This window comes from Anser anser (assembly GCF_964211835.1).
Source record: "Anser anser genome assembly, chromosome: 3".
NCBI classification, from domain to species: domain Eukaryota; kingdom Metazoa; phylum Chordata; class Aves; order Anseriformes; family Anatidae; genus Anser; species Anser anser.
Genome location: NC_139722.1, coordinates 2,814,537 through 2,833,291, shown reverse-complemented (window position 1 = coordinate 2,833,291; position 18,755 = coordinate 2,814,537). Strand labels below are relative to the sequence as shown.

General features: G+C 39.1%; 1 protein-coding gene across 4 annotated transcripts in view; it reads right to left on the bottom strand.

Moving 5' to 3' along the window:
• The window catches only part of MSRA (methionine sulfoxide reductase A), a 275,276-nt gene that overhangs the window by 96,892 nt on the left and 159,629 nt on the right, over positions 1–18,755 (bottom strand). For all 4 annotated transcript variants that reach the window (XM_083831270.1, XM_083831271.1, XM_083831273.1 and 1 more), the window contains one exon: positions 10,760–10,864. In XM_083831270.1, coding sequence (XP_083687396.1) covers positions 10,760–10,864 — 105 coding nt within the window. The remainder of the gene's footprint in view (positions 1–10,759; positions 10,865–18,755) is intronic.

Genomic DNA, 18,755 nt, shown 5'->3' with positions numbered 1-18,755 from the left:
ACAACTGAAAAATTCCCTGTCTTGATGCAGCTACTCGGTGCTTTTTCCTTCATAGTTTCTATTCTTTGTGAAAGCTACTGTGTCTTCTTGGTTGGGGCCAAAGAATTGCTCCTTTAAAGCAACTATCCTGCTGTTATGCTAACTTTGAGTTTTTATTGTGCTGCTGTTTAGGTAGGTCATTGTCCTTCCTATCTAACTTCAGGGTATCTTAAGGTCAATAAGTAATAGGTAAATCCAAAGCATTAATAAAAGCACGTATTTCCCAGAACAATACTTTATTATTATTATTATTATTTTCTTTAGAAATGGAGAATTCATTGCATACGAGAAGATTCTTCCCAAAGAGTGATTTTTGAATATATTTCCTACAGAAGGCTGACGCAAAATATACTTTATTTATTTCTTTGGCTAAATCAGGAATTTCTTCTGAAGACTCAACCCTCTAAAGACTTGAAAGCAATACTTATACAACACTTCTTATCTTCTCTCCATTTAAAAATAATAAAAAAATGTAATGGCATCATTCGTCAACCTTGCTATTCTCAGAGGATCCCAAGTATAATGGAGATAAATGACTAAAGTCTGTTACTCTCTTCTGTGCCACCCAGTGAAATTTTAAAGGGCAGTTCATAGCTCTTATTTTTATCATAATTTTTTTCTGTGATTTATAGACTTTTCTGCAGCTGTCACTTATTTTCTTATACCCACAGAAACCTGATGTACTGATTGGTCATTTTCTTTTCCCCAATCAATGCTTGCTGAGTTAAGACTAATAAAACTCCTTCCTCCAGCTCATCATATAATTATTTAGTAAAAATCAATTGCACCATGTCACCCTGGCTTGATGTCATCACTCACTGTAATGATTACATCCATACAGTTTAAAAGTTGCCAAGGGAAAGTAAAACTCTTTATAGCATATGATTAACGGAGAAAAATGTTAATAGAAAAAGAGTTAGTTACAGTGCTGTGGATTGAGAGTTCTTGATGATTTTCAAGGTGCTGGGGTGCAGGAAGGATAAATGAAATATAAAAGCATTTCTTCAGAAGGTCACAATACAATAATGAGTTTGTACATATTAAAGGAAACTCATCCTATCAATAGAAAACAAGGTTTACAAAGCTTTCAATACTGAAGGTTTTCAGTGCCAAGAAGTACTACAGTTTTGTTCTTCCCCTTTTGCCTTGGAATCAAGACAAAGTACCAGCTTTCCCTAAAATTTCTGACTTGCATATGTTCTTAGAACATCATGGCTAAAACAACGTTTTTAAAAATTTACTTCAGCTACAAAAATGTCCGATGAAAAGTACTTTTTTGTCTTTAATCTTCATCAAACCACAAGATTACACAGTTCTCTGGTGTAGCTTGGAAGGTAAAACAGAATCACAGATTTGCAGATGTTGGAAGGAACCTGTGGAGGTCTCTAGTCCAACCCCTCTGCCCAAAGAAGTGTCAGCTAGAGGAGGCTGGCCTTGTCCTCTTCAGTTTTGAGTATCACCAAGGGCAAAGACATCACAAAATAATTACTTCACATTGCCAACACTAGTGTTAATAAGAGTTGTTGATGACAGTCAATACAACACTCACTCGATGAAATACCAGAAGCTCTTGAAGTAAAGAGATTTTTTTCAGACATCAGATTCATTAATGCCATAACACACCCCAGAGTACTGATGGACACACAGGAGAACACACTCCATCACTTTTTATTAATGACATTTTGTGGGAATGGGATGAATTGTTGCTACAAATTTGCTGCAACAAGAAATCTTGTCTGCTCCCACAACAGATGGCCAACACACTACTACAACAAAAGCAAAATAATGGTAGTATATCCACTGAGGCTCTATCTTTAACCAATTGTCTTCACTTGTTATTAGCATTATTATTCTATAGATATAAAATGCATCAAATTGCTTCTCAAGACAGTTCAAGTATTTTACACAATTAGAAAGAAGACTTTGAAAGAAGAGTTCCCTATATGCTTACTTATTAATTCAGACAGAACATTGCTTAAATGCATTTTGGAATGCTCTTTGAACTTTGAATGAAATGCATGATCTACTTGAGCCCACGTAAAACCGTAAGTTATTTTTTTATGAATGTCACAAAGTATTAAATGCTACTGGAAGATGGGAATTTTAATCCATTTCTAATTATTAATTGAAAATACATCTTTACCACTAGTGGATAGAACAGGCAAATGGAATGGTGAATATGTACATGATTCATCCTTAATGGCATCAATTTTACTGTAGGGGATTTTTTTTATTATTTTTTTGCTTAACTTTAATCAAAAGTTAAACGATTAGTTTTTGACAAGTTTTTAGACTTGGATGAACTTGGGACAGAAGTGAAAGTAGTATCTTTTAACAGTACTGAATGCAACTGATACAGCTGGAATTAAGGTTGCAGGTTTAGGCAACCAAAAGCTGCCCAAACACAGATGCCTAATTTGGGGTGAGTCAGCTGTGTTGACCAGACTTCCACTGACTCTCATGGAAGATGAGACACTCCGTGCCTATGGAAACATCTACATTTAGGTGGCTTTACCTCAAGCTTTATCTCACCTGACACGTCTATGGTGGTCGGAGAAATCTGATCTAAGATACTGATAGTATACAACACTGAATAAATGCATAGAGCACAGATACCTGTAAGAGACTGGAGGACGAGACACACAGCATATGGGAGCCCCACACTTCCTAAAGCACAGTAGGAAGATACGCAAAGTCCACACAGAATCCAATGTGGCAATATATGTTCCTCGTTAGGCATTGGTGTTGAGCCCTCATTGTGTCTCTTCTTCAGAGATTAGCTCTGTTGCAGTGCTTACAAAAAGCTAGACGACTACTGATCATGTGAGAAAACATAATTAAAAAACGCAGAAATTCTGATCATACACTATACAGAGCTCAGCTATGGAATCACACAGATTTCTTATTGTTTTCTTTATGTGCCTTCTCCTTTCTCTTCATTTATCTGTTACTCACTAATTTCATGCCTAAATTTTGGCATGTGTTAGCAGTATGAATCTAAACCTACTACGATCCACCAGGTGTTATTGCGATAGTAATAAAAATAATTAGAGATAATAAAAGTAACAGTGTTGTCATTTGCTTTTATCAGCAGATAAACTCATGGGACACTGCTCTCTCAAAACACAGACAAGTATGCTCTTATAAATATGCAAGAGAAAATTGCAGACAGAGAAAAACAGTCATTCACTGAAAATATTGTTGTTTAGAAGAGAGTCAGCTTTGACCTCCTGTACCTAATTATACATGAAAACAAAGATTAAAAGCCTACTAATAATCACCATAAACTATGATTAATGATGTCATGCTTCAGTGCCTCAGATTTCTAGACCCATGTACAGTAAATTCACTAGTGGGTTATTTGAAGAAGAAAATAATGTTTGGTACTATTTTGTTTAAACTTTCTGTATTGCTTTCCTAGTATAAAGATTGGAACAGTCCATCACAAAATTCTGCAGAAAAAGACCTTCTTATGTTGCTCTTTTCTAATTGTGTAAATGCTCATGCAAATCTAGCTGCTGTTATTCACACCACATACCCTTTGATTTCATGGATATTTGAAAGCTCCTGATGACAGCCAAGCATTGAGAAGTCTGGATTTTCATTCAGAACTTCACGAACAAATGAACAAAGCTGCACTAAAATGAAGATCCCCTTCCTCTTCCCTTCCTCTTCTTCCTTTCATCTACTACAACCATAGCTATACTATAATTGACAAATAATACAGAAGTGACCCCAAGGAAGATTGTAGCAGAATAAAAGCATTTTCCAATTGTTCTTAGCAGTACGGAAATTATGAACAAAAGGAATCCCTTCAGGTGAGTGGTAGGTGCATGTTTACTGCAGCGTAACAGACACAGTGTCATCTTCAGTGGAATAAAAGACAGATGCCATGGCTTTTCTCATCATCAAGTCACCATTGTCCCGACCTTAGCAAAACTGAAAGGTAAAGTTAGTTTCCAGTATTTCTGGAGAACTAAATAACACATCTTTGCCATATATGAAATAAATAAGCTAGAAGTGGTTTAAAATGAAGAAGGAATCAGAGCCCGGTAAGAATTTTGCCCTTGAGCCAGAATTGATTCAGCAACACTCACTTCGTAATGCAAACTATTCAGCCATCTCAGCAACCGCTGCACTGGCTAAGACTCCCCTTCATTGCAAAAGACGCAAAGTCAAATCTCAGCTTTTCACCACGACATGGAAAAACAACAGCTCCTTAACTGGAAATTTAGGTCAGAAAAAGTCCATTCTAATTTGTATGTATAAAAAGAGTCTAATATGCAAATAAGGTCATGACAGCTGAAATTCCTGGGGATGCAAAACCGCCAAGTAAAAAGTATTTATTTTTAATGCATATTCAGTTCTAGAGAAAGGGCAAAGAATGGGAGCAATGTAACATTAGGTATTTCAGATCACGGAATAAAGGATATTGCATCCAAAAAATGCAGTGGTGGTGAAGCACCAACGGCAAAGAGTATCTTCACTACTTTGCAAAAAGTATAGACCACAGGTATTTAGGAACTGATTATGGGCAAGGGTCCACTAAATTGGTTGCTGGAGAGATTGTTAGGAACCAGTCTACTGTGTAGCACCATTGAAACTTCATTGCTAACAGCAGGAGTTAGAAGGATGTGAAGGTAATAGAGGACTCTTCTATCAAACAATTCATAGAGTGCGTATTACTATTGAGTATTCACTTCTGCACGAACCAATATACATTTATCTGTTTTTATCTCAGTATATCAATTTCCATGGCTTTTTTAATTTATCAACACAGAGCCGTGTTTTATTTGTTTCCTCCAAGAGCCTTCTAGCATTATCTTTACCGCAGATTTAATTAGTATCCTCTCCACTATAGCCTCCACGTCATTAATGAAAATATTGAAGAGTATGGGACCAGGAGTGGCTCCCTCAGGGGTCTGTAATCCTATTTTGAATATATTTAATACGTCTGGTGGCAATATATTTGTATTTCTACTGTTTTTTTGTTACACCTTGCAATAATGCAGAAACTATTAGGTCTCAATAACATTTGAAATACAAGACAAAGGTGTTTTGTGCTTTAATCTGAGACTTGCAAATTTCATTCAAATTATAAAAGGAAGATACAGAAATGTAAAAAAAAAAAAAAAGGTTATACTTTACATGGAGAGATTATTTTTTCCCTTTAATCTCTAAATGAAGTTACAGGCCTGTAGCAGAATGCATAATGCTGGTTTAGGGTCGCTATAGCATTTTTTATGTGTACAGCTGTTCTTCCACTGGTATAAGTAGACACATCTGCTCATTAGCAATACAATGTCATTTCTAGTGTCTAATTTTAATTATTTGCAGATGATAGATTCCTTATGCAATGTCTAAAAAAAGTACAGTCCTTCAGAACTGGTGAGAAATAAATATACCCTCTGCAACTAAAATGGGTCAGCACAATGAAAACCAGATATTAATCTGGAGAATTCATGTATCAGCACTAAGGCTAAATGCCAAACTATTTGGAAGGTCACAGGGAGGAGAAACAGCTCATACATCTCTTCTTTATCGTGGATACACAAGACATATGGACTAAGAGGTGTTCTGAATGAATCTGGCGGGTGATGAGTTTGTTGTAGTACAGATGGTCCTCAACTGCTGGAAAAATACCAGTTCTGCTTACATTTCCTGTACAAACACAGGCAAGATAAGGACTTCATGATGGAAAGGACAAATGAGATTACTTACTAGTAACTTTGGTTTTCTGCGTGCCCATACTCAAAGAATCAATATGGCTAAAAGCAATTTTTCATAATCTCCTCGGCCGTAGTGGCCATGAATATCTTTGCTCTTCACCCCACTGCCAAAGGTATGGAGTCCTGCCTTTCCCTTCTGCTCCTTCTGCTGTATCAGAATTATAACCAAAAGCCCAGAAGCAGCAATGAGAAAGGATACAACCTGTGTATAAAGAGGCTCACCCCAAAGAACTGTAGGTGTAGCTGTTATTTTTTGTGGGTGGGAAGGACTGAGTATGCTTGATAAAGACAGGGAGCAGAACTACCAAAACGAGCATCAGTTTTGGCTTATATTCAAGACAGGAGAGAGCTAAGGATGTGAGTGGATTTTGCTTTTGCCCCAAACATGTTTTAAAGAGAAGGAAATAGTATTTGCTTTGTGTTCTGCTAAAAAGACACGTTCAGCTATTGCAAGCAGCAACGAATCTTTAAAGCTGCTTTGGATAGGGCTGAAATCTCTGACACATGTAGGAATTCAACCTCACACAGGATCAGGGTAATTATGAACAATAGGACACTTAACGGGAATCACATTTGCACCATGACAGACTCCTCTGGTATCAGATAGATTTTTCCAAAGGCTTGGAGAAATAGACTCCCCACAGAGTGGCCAAACTTTCTGATCAGAAAAAATATGACATCTTCTTCCCCGAACATGAGCAAGGTTGGGTTCCCCAATTGGCTCACATGCCGCCGGACAGTGCTAGTGCCAGAAGGGCCGTCCCACCAGCAGCCCTGCTCCTGGCAATGCGAGTCCTGGCTGAAAGCTACACTGCAGTTCGTGCAGGGTCAGCTTTCAGCTTGATCCGAGAACTTTGTGACTGCCAGTGTCCACACAAAGAAAGAGGTGGCATCCTACAGACAGGTCAAGGAGACGGAAGAAAATTGCTCTTTCTCCCATCAGCTAAGACAAGGATTGGCTTAAAGCAATCACGAAACCATAGGCTGAGGCACAATGCAGACAAACTGATGGCCTGAAAGTCCACATCCCTCTAGACACGCAGCAGAACCATAAGGATGCAGTTTGAAGGAGACAATCTTATATCTTACAAATCTGGAAGACTCTGAGAATGGCCCTTTTAGTGCAAAAACAGGGCAATACCGATTCTGCCCTATGCCTCTGTAAACTTTACAAAGATACATGATGCACAAAGCGAATAGCCATAAGATTCTTTCGCAGTATTTTCAGCACACCACTTTCATTCCTTTTTTTAGTATCGGTCACAAAGAAGCAACCACCTCAAGCACTTCTAGAGCTACACAGAGCAATCCTCTTATAGATAAGATTATTCCTAGGAGAGAAGGAATTCTGGTCTGTGCATTAGAGGCTGAACAGAGATGACAACCATATGTCACTTGGCAGAAGTCAGGGGTTTGTTTGTTGCTTTTTCAGTATCCCAAATGTAATGAATTATAAAATACAGCCTAAATTAATAGTCAAGGAGGACTTTATCAGGGCCCCACACTTAGGAGATGCTCATCTGGGAGAATCTCTTTCAACTCATAGACTGTTTGACTTGATCAAAGGTTCCTGCTTTTCAGTAGACTTCTGTATAATACTCAGACTCGAGAGCTTCATGAAACAAGAGCCAGGCTGCCTCCCAGAGAAACTTTGAATCCCAGTGAGATGTCAGCCTCATTTTGAAGGCAGGAGGTCCAACTGCTTGGAAAGCAGGAACTTTTGAATATTAATATGCTCCTACAATAATGAATGGACTGCCAGTCTGCACTCTTTAGCAACTTGGTACCACCTAGATTGATATTTGAAAGGTCTTTAATTGCAACAGAATCTGAAACAACACATATGAATATTTCCATATTTTATGTTTAATGACATTATAACAATTAGACAAGTCCATTGTCTCTGCAGGGGGTAGGAGGGCTTAGATGGCATTAACCTGACTTCTGGGGGAAAGATAAGGCAGTGCCACAGACAAAGCTTTTATACTTTTGAGTGAGCACTATTCTCAAAAAGTCCAATATTTGCTGGCTGTATGAGACATTGGATTCATCTAAAGAGTGTGCTGAATTTCATGAATAAGAAATCTCCCTAATTTAACTGCTTAGTAAACACCTTCTCTTTGACAGACTGAGCTGCATTCATGTTAGGCTGGCTAAGTAAGACTTTGCACACAGCTGAATTTAAGGAAAGAAAAAAATATCTTAGGTCAGGGAGATAATTTTCACTTTCAGTATCTTTACATAAAACCACATTTCCCATAGCAAGATACAAGCAGGGAGTAGGTATAAATCAAGGTGAAGAAACAGTTCCACCTTACCTATCTCCTACTGCTAACTGTGCAAACTTGAAAAACATATATAAGCATACCATCCCTATCTTATAGAACAAAGAAACTTGAAATTGGGACCTTGTGGTTTATCTTTCTCAAATGAAGAAAGGCTGTAGAGATGTAAAGAACTTTACAAAGGCCTTGAACAGAATTTAGCATTAAGTAACCATAAACATGCATAGGTAAAGCAATCTGTCCACATCAGCCAAGTCTGGAGGACACAAAAGCTTTAGTGACGGCCAACATCTCCATGCAGAAAGTGATGTTCTCACTTTTTCCAAGTTATTACTGAAGAACCATGTTGAAATTCTACAGAACCAAGCTTAGATAAAGGCTTAGCCATGTTTAGACCACGCAGTGCAGTGCCACGTAGATGCCTGAGGTAGCTGTGAATGACTTGGGTATCTACACAGCGCAGTGTCATGTGGAGATATTAGCTTACATCCCAGAAGGAATACAGCCACATTAGTGTGGCTTTGTGCCCAGGCTAATTAGGTGATGTTTCCCTAGTTGCCAGAAATCAAGAAGAGAATCATACATCTGCCAGCATCCAACCTTCTTCTGAAAGCAGAGACTGGAACTATTTAGAACCTCAGTTATGGGAGGATTCAAAGTGAATACAAAGATATAATCTCATCATATTACTTTATTTAAAGCCAGAAGGAATTACCAGTTCATCTGGTCTGACCTATGTGTAACAACTACTACACCTCGCCCACATACCATTAAGTCCAGCACAAGTACTTCAATCAATGCAAAGCACTGAAGTCCTCTAGAGACCAACCTACCGCATGTGTGCCACAGGCAGAGACTAACCATGCGCTGTCAAAGCCAAGACTACAAAAATGACAGAGAATGGTAGTTTCCCAAATCATTGCAGCAGAAATCCATTCCTCATGCTGCTGGTTGTTATAGTCCTGGTTGTTAGCTCCCAGCTCTGGCAATGAGGATGAATCCCAGCATGTGAACAAGACACATGGACCAATTACCTAGAAATAGGATTCTCTGTGCTACTTCAAAACAAGCAGCCCATTACTAAGATGCCAGCATCTGGTTATGGCTAATCCCTGACAATCTAAAGAAGAAAAGAACAAAAGAAAAAAAAAAAAGACCAAAAACCAACCAATGATAAGGTGGAGTAAAACTTCCCTCCTGATCCCTAGAAGCAAACCACAAAGGCCCTGAAGCATGATGGACAGTCTTAAAGCAGAGCTGCGAGAGCTTCAAGGATGGTGCAGGCAAATTGTTCTGACACAAGTGTAAAGGAAGGGGTTGATCAGGGAGGTGCATAAATCAACAGATCCCAGTACAGGCCATCATGCTTCATACACAGACATTGAATTTCTTCTCGTGAACTGAATCAAACACCTTTTGTGAGATGATAAATGACCTCATCTTAAAGCCTCAGAATGATGGTGATAGAAAAAGACTCCAATGCTTAATTACACCGCTAGCTGCAAAACTATTTTATCATGCCGAAACTCTGAAACTTCAATTTCCAGCTACTGAATCTCATCCTGGCTCGCCAGTGGTTGGATTGTCAACCCCACTATGAGGCATCAAGTGTGATATCTCAATGAGTTGAATGTGTTTATTCACAGGACCAGGCCAGTATTTTAGGCTCTACATCCTTTTTATGTCTTTTCTTTGAATCCCCAGCAATATCTCTATATAATTCTTAGTATGTCAACACAGAAACTACACAAAATGGTCTGAGATTTTACTGGCTGCCCCCAGGAAACACTTTCCCCCTGACTAAGGCTTCACTGTTCATATAGGCAGGAGATGCAATAGCCATTTTTTGTCTTTCCGTTGCACTCTGGGCTCAGTGGAAGACATTTATCTACAATAGCCCCTGGATCCTTCTCAGAGGTACTGCTTCCCCGGATGGTATTGTATTTTGTAGGTATCATCTGCATTTTTTGTTCCCAGATGTGGTAACAAGTGGCATAATTATGATAGCTGTTAAAATATTGAAATGAGTTACTGTGTGTAATATTTCTGGAAAATGCTGGAAAGCATGATGTTTATTGAAACTATATAAACATGTAAAATGTTTTCTCAACACAGTTTCCCATTTATGTTTGCACAGATGTGTATAATGGCATCACAAAACCTCTTCCAAGAAAGATAAATTAAATCAAAAGGTTTGAATAAGGCAAATAGCTAGAATGCTCTGCTGGTGCCTCAACATGCCACCTCTTACATCTTTTTTTTTTTTTTTTTTTCCTAAACATAAAAGATAGTCACTGCCACTGGAAAATATAACAAACAAACAAAAAAATTTATGAAGGATAAAGGTCCTCAGCACAGATAAAATGGTCAGCTCTGAAGCTGCAAAGAAATATGCTTTAATTTAAGAGACAAAAGATAGTATTACAGAAGAAATTGTCATAATCAAAGCTGAAAAAAATTCTATTGTCTACTGTGCCTCTCTGTGGGAATTTTCCCAGCACAGACAGCTGTAAAGGAGGAGGGGTATTGTGAGTTTCTGTACTCTCATTCTCTCTCTTCCTCTCTTTCTCTGTCAATAAATGTCTGCAATCATATTCTTGAGCTCCAGTGTGATTTCAAGGTTCATCTCTTCCATGCAGCTCAAACACTAATTATCCCAGCTGTAATTAGTAAGATAATTAAATACTGGCTCACTCATCACTCTACCTTGTGTCGGGTCATGATTCTCCCAGAAGACCTTGAGCAGTTTCTCAAAGCTGATATTTTCTGGCTGATATACTACTCGTACAGCCTCTGTGTGACCAGTTTTACCTTAAAAGACAAAATAAAATCAGATGTTATTAGCAAGAATTAGCTAGTGCATGCCCAGTTTTCTATATTGAGATCCAAAGCACAATTCTTTGTTTCCCTTTTTATTTTTTAAACACATTTTGATTTACCATCATTTGCATTTAAGCCTCTTTACAGAATGTTTTATATAGAATGTTTTATATACGTGTCAGCTCTAAGACATCTGCAAGTTTGGACAAGGCCATCATGAAAGAAACTAGCTAGAAAGGCAACGTAAGACAGTCGTCTTATTAGAGTAGTTTGTCAACTTTCAGGAAAAAATTGAATAGTTCTTAAATATTTGTACCTGACAACTAGTTAAACATTATTAACTATTCTAAATGGAACATTAAAATAAGAATTATATATCTACATCTTCAACCATTATACATAATTATACATATACATCTATAACTTAAACATCTACATTGTCTGTTTCATAGGAAACTAGGCTTCACCTGGCATGTGGTGAGATATGGATAAAATAATTGTTTATAAAAGCAAAATTCAAGAGTGTTTTTACACAAGATCACACACACAAAAAAAATCAAAATTTCACATCATCCAACCTACTGGTGCCAACGGGCATTAAAAAGAGTCAGAGAAAGCCTGATGGAATTTATGACAGCAGAGGCGTTCAAGCAAAATCATCAAGTATTACATCACATTCAAATACATTATTCCTATTTTTCAGTTACCTTATGGCTCCGATTTTTTCATTCTTTATCTATCTAAACACATACTATTATTGAAAGATCCAGCTTCATAAAATATAAAGGATCTGGCCACATAATTTTCTTCAGTTATAATTAAGTTAGATTGATGAGCGCTCAGACGTCGCAGGGTGAGTCCATGGTACCGAGTGCTACAAAAGCACACATGAAGAATTTATAAATGTAGCTATTTTCGGTTGTCATAATAACTCCATGGGTGGGAAAAAATATATATCCTATTCTCCATTTAAATCATAACAAGGAAATATTCAACAAAAGTAAACTGGACAGTGAGATTTGCTTTTTGGTGGGGATATAATAGACTACTTGCTCAGACTATGCCAGGTTTTGATTTCATTTACACTGGCATAAATTTTGGATTTACTCAACCACCTTCAACAGAATTGACTGGAATTTCATGCAGTGCAACAACCAGCTGAATCTAGCCCACTGATGGGTTCTGAATTAGCTGTCACCAAGTAAGAAAAATCAGAGTCTATGAGTAACTGAAGAGTGTTCAGTGAAAATACCAATTTGGTACCAAGAGAAATTTGGAAAAAAAAATAATGGAAAGAAACAAAAAGAATGCTAGGACATATTCAAGAGATGTATCAGGGAAAAGTATGACAGCATTTTATCAGTTAATTGGGCCACATGAAATGAAGAAAACTTAAATGAGGCACAGAGGGGTGGGCTAGCAATCAAAAGAGATTTTGAAGAGTAGGATTAAATTTAGCCTAGAACACAGAGGAGTAAAAGGGGACACATCTGGGATACCTGTAAAGAAAATGTTGATAAAATCAAATTGCTTTCTATCTAGTGTGCTTCACAACACAACAAAGATAGGCTCACTGAGATTAAAAGGCAAAAACGTGCGAGTTATATGTAACCCGTAGCTACAGCCATGTCACTGTCCACCACGACACAATCCAGGCAAACAATGGCCCAATTCCTTTTTCATATGCACTATGCCTATTGAAGACAGTAGAAGCAACTCATTATCTGAAGGCAAATTTTGATGGCAGGTTAACAGAAAGGGATCATACATTTAGTAGAACAAAAGTAAAAGTCAGAGGTAATTCGCTTGATAATAAAGTGAAATGGTCTTTCTATATTATGGTGTGAACTGACGGCCAGCTTAGGTCAGGGAAGGAGCTTATTCCAGATTCCATGGTTTGAACTAGACGATTCTATGGTTTTGGTTATAGACTATCAGGGGAAATAATGTATTTTGCCTTAGATGAAGACCAGGCTGGGAATTTTGTTGTTGCTTGAGATAAAGCAGGAGAGCAAATGGACAGTGGATTGCCCAGCTTTGTTAAACCTACTTTGTGTAACTAAAAAGAGATTAAGGAGTGGCTTCTGACTTCAATTTCTTTTAAGCCAATGTGAAACTTATGAAAGGTTCTTACCACTCAGGAGCAAATTGCTTGTCTAAGATGAGTAGCTTTAGATCACAAGAGAGTTTCTTCAAGAACTTCAAAACAACAGAAGCATTACCTTTCCTCTCAGTTGAAGCAGCAATTACATCTTGTCAACACTGTCTGCTCTGACTAATCCAGAAGTTCAAAGAATCAGCTTTCTTCTTTTCCTCTGAATAAGGAAATAACAGTGCTACTCCAAGAACTATAGCCTGACCTCAAGAAAAAAAAAATCCTCAGATGTGTGGCTAACAGACTGTTAGAACCTAGAGCATATTTAAAATCAATATTCGTTCTCGGAGGAAAAGCAAGGAGCTAATATCTGCTAGTCTTATCAGATTCACCTTTAATTTTCCTCAAAGCTTTTCCACAACCCAGTGGATTTTCTTTCAGAATATGGCGCAGCTATTTCCACAAAGAACAATCTTTGTCATTTGTGGTGAGCACTCCTACTTCCCAACAATTTTAGTTGAAACCATACCAATCAACTGGGTACACGTGAGCAAATGGAGAGGTAAAAGGCTTCATGTGGGACAGATTAACCACAAGCTTTCCTGGAAGAAGCATGGATAGAAAATAGTATCAGGGGACAGAGGAAAAGAAAAGGCACAATCTCTCTTCAGGTACAATGTGCTTTACAACAAGGAATCGATAGCCCAACGTTACCCTGAGCAGCACATGGAAACTGGCAGCCCACTGGTGCTGAACACAACTCAGCTGCAGGAAAAGTGACGAAAATAAACCAAAATTGGGCTCTCCCTGTTTGCCTTCTTAGTTCACTTTTTGCATTAGGCTTAAGTTTGACTACAAAAACAGAATGATCACATTTTAGCTTGGATTTCATACGTTTGCTACACTGCAGCACCAAAAGAACAGAGCAGGCATCAAAAGATCTAACCACTCCTCTGTATTGTAAAACACAAAAAAAATAAGAAAAGAAAGGAAATATTTCTAATCAAATCTTCTTTGTAAGATTTCTTAAAATGGAGAGGCAGTAATCAAAGAAAAACAATAAACCCATTTAGTCTCAAAAAAGCTGTACATTTTTCAACAAGAAATTGAACCAGCTAACACTGAACAGCTGAAACAATTTAAACTGATCAGTGATGGATGCTATTCTCTCAGTAATATCCAGCTCTCAGAATTTATCATGAAACGTTCATTTATATTAAGCCAGAGTCATGGTGTCCTCAGATCACCTATTGGTTTTAATTAGCTGATTTTTAATATTCCACAGTAAAAGCATGCTTCATTTTAAGTTCCAAAAGTTTTAACAAGTATGAATATTTCTAGAAGCCCCCTCTCAAAAAAACTCAAACTTTGAACCATGTTTTTTCAATAATTTATCGAATCACTCACTATAATTTAATTTGCTGTTAAATGGGCAAATAGAAATCCTTTATTTATAGGTGCCATTATCGGATTTCCAGTTATGGTGCTCAGTTCTCCTTCAGCTTTAGAAGGAGCTTAGCCATAGAAGAACCTCGCTGGAGATGATAAGACTTTATTACACCATAGCAGAGAGGGCTGTGTGCCAACAGCAGATTGTCTGTTTATCCTATATCCATTTCCCACTTAGAAAACATAGCCACTCTCAGAGGATTAGCTACAGCGAGCTCTTTCAGTGGGGATTCAAACTCTGGCAAAAACGTTCCTGTAAAGAGCAGTGGAAAAAAGACATCTGAGTGACACATCGGTGCTTCTTTTCAATTTTTTTCTTCCTAATAGTGTTTAGATTTTCACCTTCTTAATCATCTCCCAGGTGAGTGCTCAAGCCAACGGATTATAGAAGCGAACTCATTCTTTTCAAGTTGCTGCATCCAGTAAGCATTTAATTATTACCTGCAAAGTGGAACAACTTCAAAGGGCTGGCTGCAAAGCACTTCACCTGTGAATACCCAGCCACCCAGCTGCTATGGCACTGCCACGTGGCACATGGGCCTCTCCAGCTAGTCCAGCCCTGGCTGAATTAGGTTAGAAAGTTCAACCAATGCCTAAACTATTCCCTCACGTCCCACTTATTTAATAAAAAGGGCTTGTGTCTCTTAACCCAATGAAATAAGGGGCCTAAATCCAGGAGATGCTCTACAGGGTTTTAAGTCTTGGAAAGCACAAGGCACCAGAGCTTGGCAAAGGGCAAAGCTACCAGGCTCCCGCAGAGGTTTCTAAATGCTTTCTTAGAAGTAATAGCTGATGCACCACCCATTTGGAATCTCATCTTGAAGCATCCGTCCCTTCCCCCAAACAACAGGTAACCCAGGAACCCAGCTCGTTGCTGCCGACTCCACCGCGGCTCCATGCCAATAAATCCCACCAAGGCACGGGCGCTGGGATTTCCTCACCCGCACTGCTACATGGTCAGCGTAGTACCGGCCAAGCACTGGCCTGTGCAGTTCCCAGACTTGTGTCCAGGCTCAGCACCGTCCATGGCAAATCCCCAGCGGGCAGCTGGGATGAGCCACTGCTTGGACACACGGCTGCGGGCAGCCCATGCCCCTCAGTCCCTGTATTCTGCAGGCAGCACCTTTATGGCTCAAGCACTTTGGCGTTGAGGCGATTGCAGCCCAAACACCGAAGCTAAGAACTGGACTCTCAGCTTCAGCACTTGTCTACAGTTTTCCCTTTTTGTACAACACACTTTTCATCAGCTTCATATTTTCTGACACAAATGTGAATGTCTAAATATAACTGAAAGGAACGGGCAGCAGATTTTCAGCTGACGCACATTTCAGAGCTTATCGATTTCGGAGCTGAAACTATTTGCGCTAGCTAAAGCCTAGGCCCTAGTGAATATGCAAAGTATTACATGAAAAAGTAATAGCTCTTTTGAGCACCTGCTTCTCCAAACCACCCTGGGAATTTTTATTTTGTAGATATCGCTAATAACATCTCCAGCTTCTCTGTAAAATAGCAGTGTGTTAAATAAACAAACAGGTTACACACGAACACACCGAGAACCCACAGTCTGGGGATCTTTTTATCTTTTCTTTTTTTAACTTTTATTTTTTTACCTTTAAAGTAATGAAGGTGAAACGAATGGAAATAACCATACACCAACAGATTTTTTTTAAGAGAAGGGTCCTTTATGGCAATATTATTTGACTTCCCACCTAACACAGACAAGGGAATTTCTCTGGAGCAGGCTCATATTTAGTAATCTGAAAAGCCTGTGGTTGTTTGGCGTGAAGAGATGGTGAGCAGCCAGTCCCTGCACACTCCTTCTGCAACTCATCATTTTCTGGCCACTATTCAGTTTTTTTGGGGTGATTGTCCTATTGTTTGGAAGATAATAAAATATATCAGGTATAAAATGGCACCAACATGTGGCTACTGTTTTTTCACCTTCTTTATGTTTCCCAAAACACTAATGACTTTGTCAGCATTGAAATAAGAGATTATGTTTGGCTCCTTATCCACTGTGAATTTCTGATTCACTGCTTTACAAAACATAATGCTTAACTTCCTCAGTGTGATCCACACTGTTTTATACAGCTGTGCTAAAATATATGTCAGTCCTATACAGCAAGAAACTGGTTTATCACCATGGGCCAATTCTGCAGTTGTTAATCTAAATAAACATTGGTTTAACTGCTAGAAACTTCTGCCTGAAAAAGATCGAAAGATCCAAGGCCTCTTCTAGTGCCTGCAGAAGGTAGCAAGTACTGCAGCTACAAGGCGGTACATACATCCGAAGAGAGAATTTTCTAAAAGTTTATTTAGTTGCTTTGGGATAGGACAGATGAATGACACAGTAAATGAAAATTTAAAAAGAAAAAAATTTGCTAATGGAACAATGAGTCTGCTGTGAAACATGTTTCTGGTGACTATCACAGTTACTGAAGTTTTTACTCTGTGGTTTCAAAATAAAGAGAACAAAGGCCACAGTGAAAATTGGTGAAAGTGAAGAAGTGAGCCCACAGTGAAAAAGGGCACTGGGGCTGTTACTGGTTAAAAGGCTGTTACTGGTAATTTCTTCCCAGAGATTCAGTAGTGGTTTTAAGTAGAACTAGTTGAATATGTTTAAAATATAGATTATCAGATTGAAAAAAAAAAAAAAAAAAAGAGCATATTTTTCTAAAAATCTATGAAACAACTAGTAAATTGTTTCTTATTTGCAAGTATCTAAAATGCACGTGGTGTAGCTGTAAGTTCTTACTTTGTTTGCCAAACCCTTTTAGCAGCAAATCCACTATTACTGGCACTTTGTTCACAGAACCCCAGCCCCCCAGGATGGCTGGGGCTGGGGGCACCCCTGGGCGCCCCTGTCCCCCCCCTGCCCCAGCAGGGTGCCCAGCCCCACGGCCCCGGGCTCGGGGAGCTCTCCGAGGAGCAGCCCCCGGCCCCTCTCGGGGCAGCCTGTGCCAGGGCTCCGGCACCCGCCCGGCCCAGCGGTGCTGCCTGAGGGGCAGGGGGAGCCGCCGGGGCTCCGGGCTGGGCCCGGGGCCTCTGGGCCCGGCCCTGGGCACCGCCGAGCAGAGCCCGGCTCCGGCCTCTCCGCACCTCCCTGCGGGTCCTGACGGCCATGGGGGAGCTCCCCCGGAGCCTCCTCTGCTCCAGGCCGAGCAGCCCCAGCTCTCGCAGCCTCTCCTCACAGCACGGGGGCTCCGGGCCCGGCAGCACCTTCTTGACTGACCCTCCTTCCTTCAATTATACATTGAAGAACCCATCAAAAATATAATAAATTAAAATTTTATAGCCTGTAGGACAAAAGGAGACAGCAAAACTTTACTATCTTGTTCACTATGTATACGTTATGTCCTCGTTAGGCTGAATGTCCACTCTACCTGCAGACGTCTACACTACCAGCACTTCAGGAGGGATTACCAGACCAGACTCACTCTGGTGGACTGTATGCCATTCACAGCTGGAGTGCAGAAAGCGGATTCCAGGAGAGTATATTCTGATTTAATTTCATTCAAAAGTAACCTCAGCGTCAAAAAATATTCCAGTGATTTCTCATAGATGTCAGTGGAAAGCTTCTTTACCATGTGCGTTGGGAGGAACATCTGATTTCCAAGGCAATCTGGTTGCGGTGTGTGATACAGGTTATCTCTGGTTGAGTTGTATTGCACAGCAGAGATCAATGAACTGGATGAGCAGCATTGCTTTAAAGATTAGTCTGACATTTTTCCTGGACAATAGAACAGAACATCTCATATGACATTCAACTGAAGAAAAAATGTTGAAGATAGGCATATAATTAATGCCAGTCAACATGGTTGCATGGAATATAGGTCTTGTCAGCCAAACTTGATTTCATTCTCTGATGAAATTACAAGTCTAGTTGTAATAAATGTGGAATGTAATAGCATGGATGTAATAGACTTAGACTTTATTAATGCATTTGACTTATTACTTCATGACAGTCTGATTAAAAAATTAGCACCATACAATATCAATAGTGCACGTGTTAAATGGATTAAGAATTGTCTAAATGACAGTTCTAAAAAAATTGTCTAAAGGGAACACACATTGAATTGGAGCATTTTTATCTGTGCTCTGCAGGGACTGGTACAAAGCCTGTTGCTTTCATCAGTAATTTTAAAGAAATAAAAAATCTCAACTTACAAAATCTGTCTGTAACTCAGATGAGGAGGCTGAGAGGATGGTCTTAGAAAGTGATCACTTGCTGTGCTGGGCCCATTCAATCAAAAATGTGTTAAAAACTGTCACATTTAAAATTGTACTTAAGGGAACAAGTGACACACACCACACCTGCAAACAGGGAACAATCTTAGA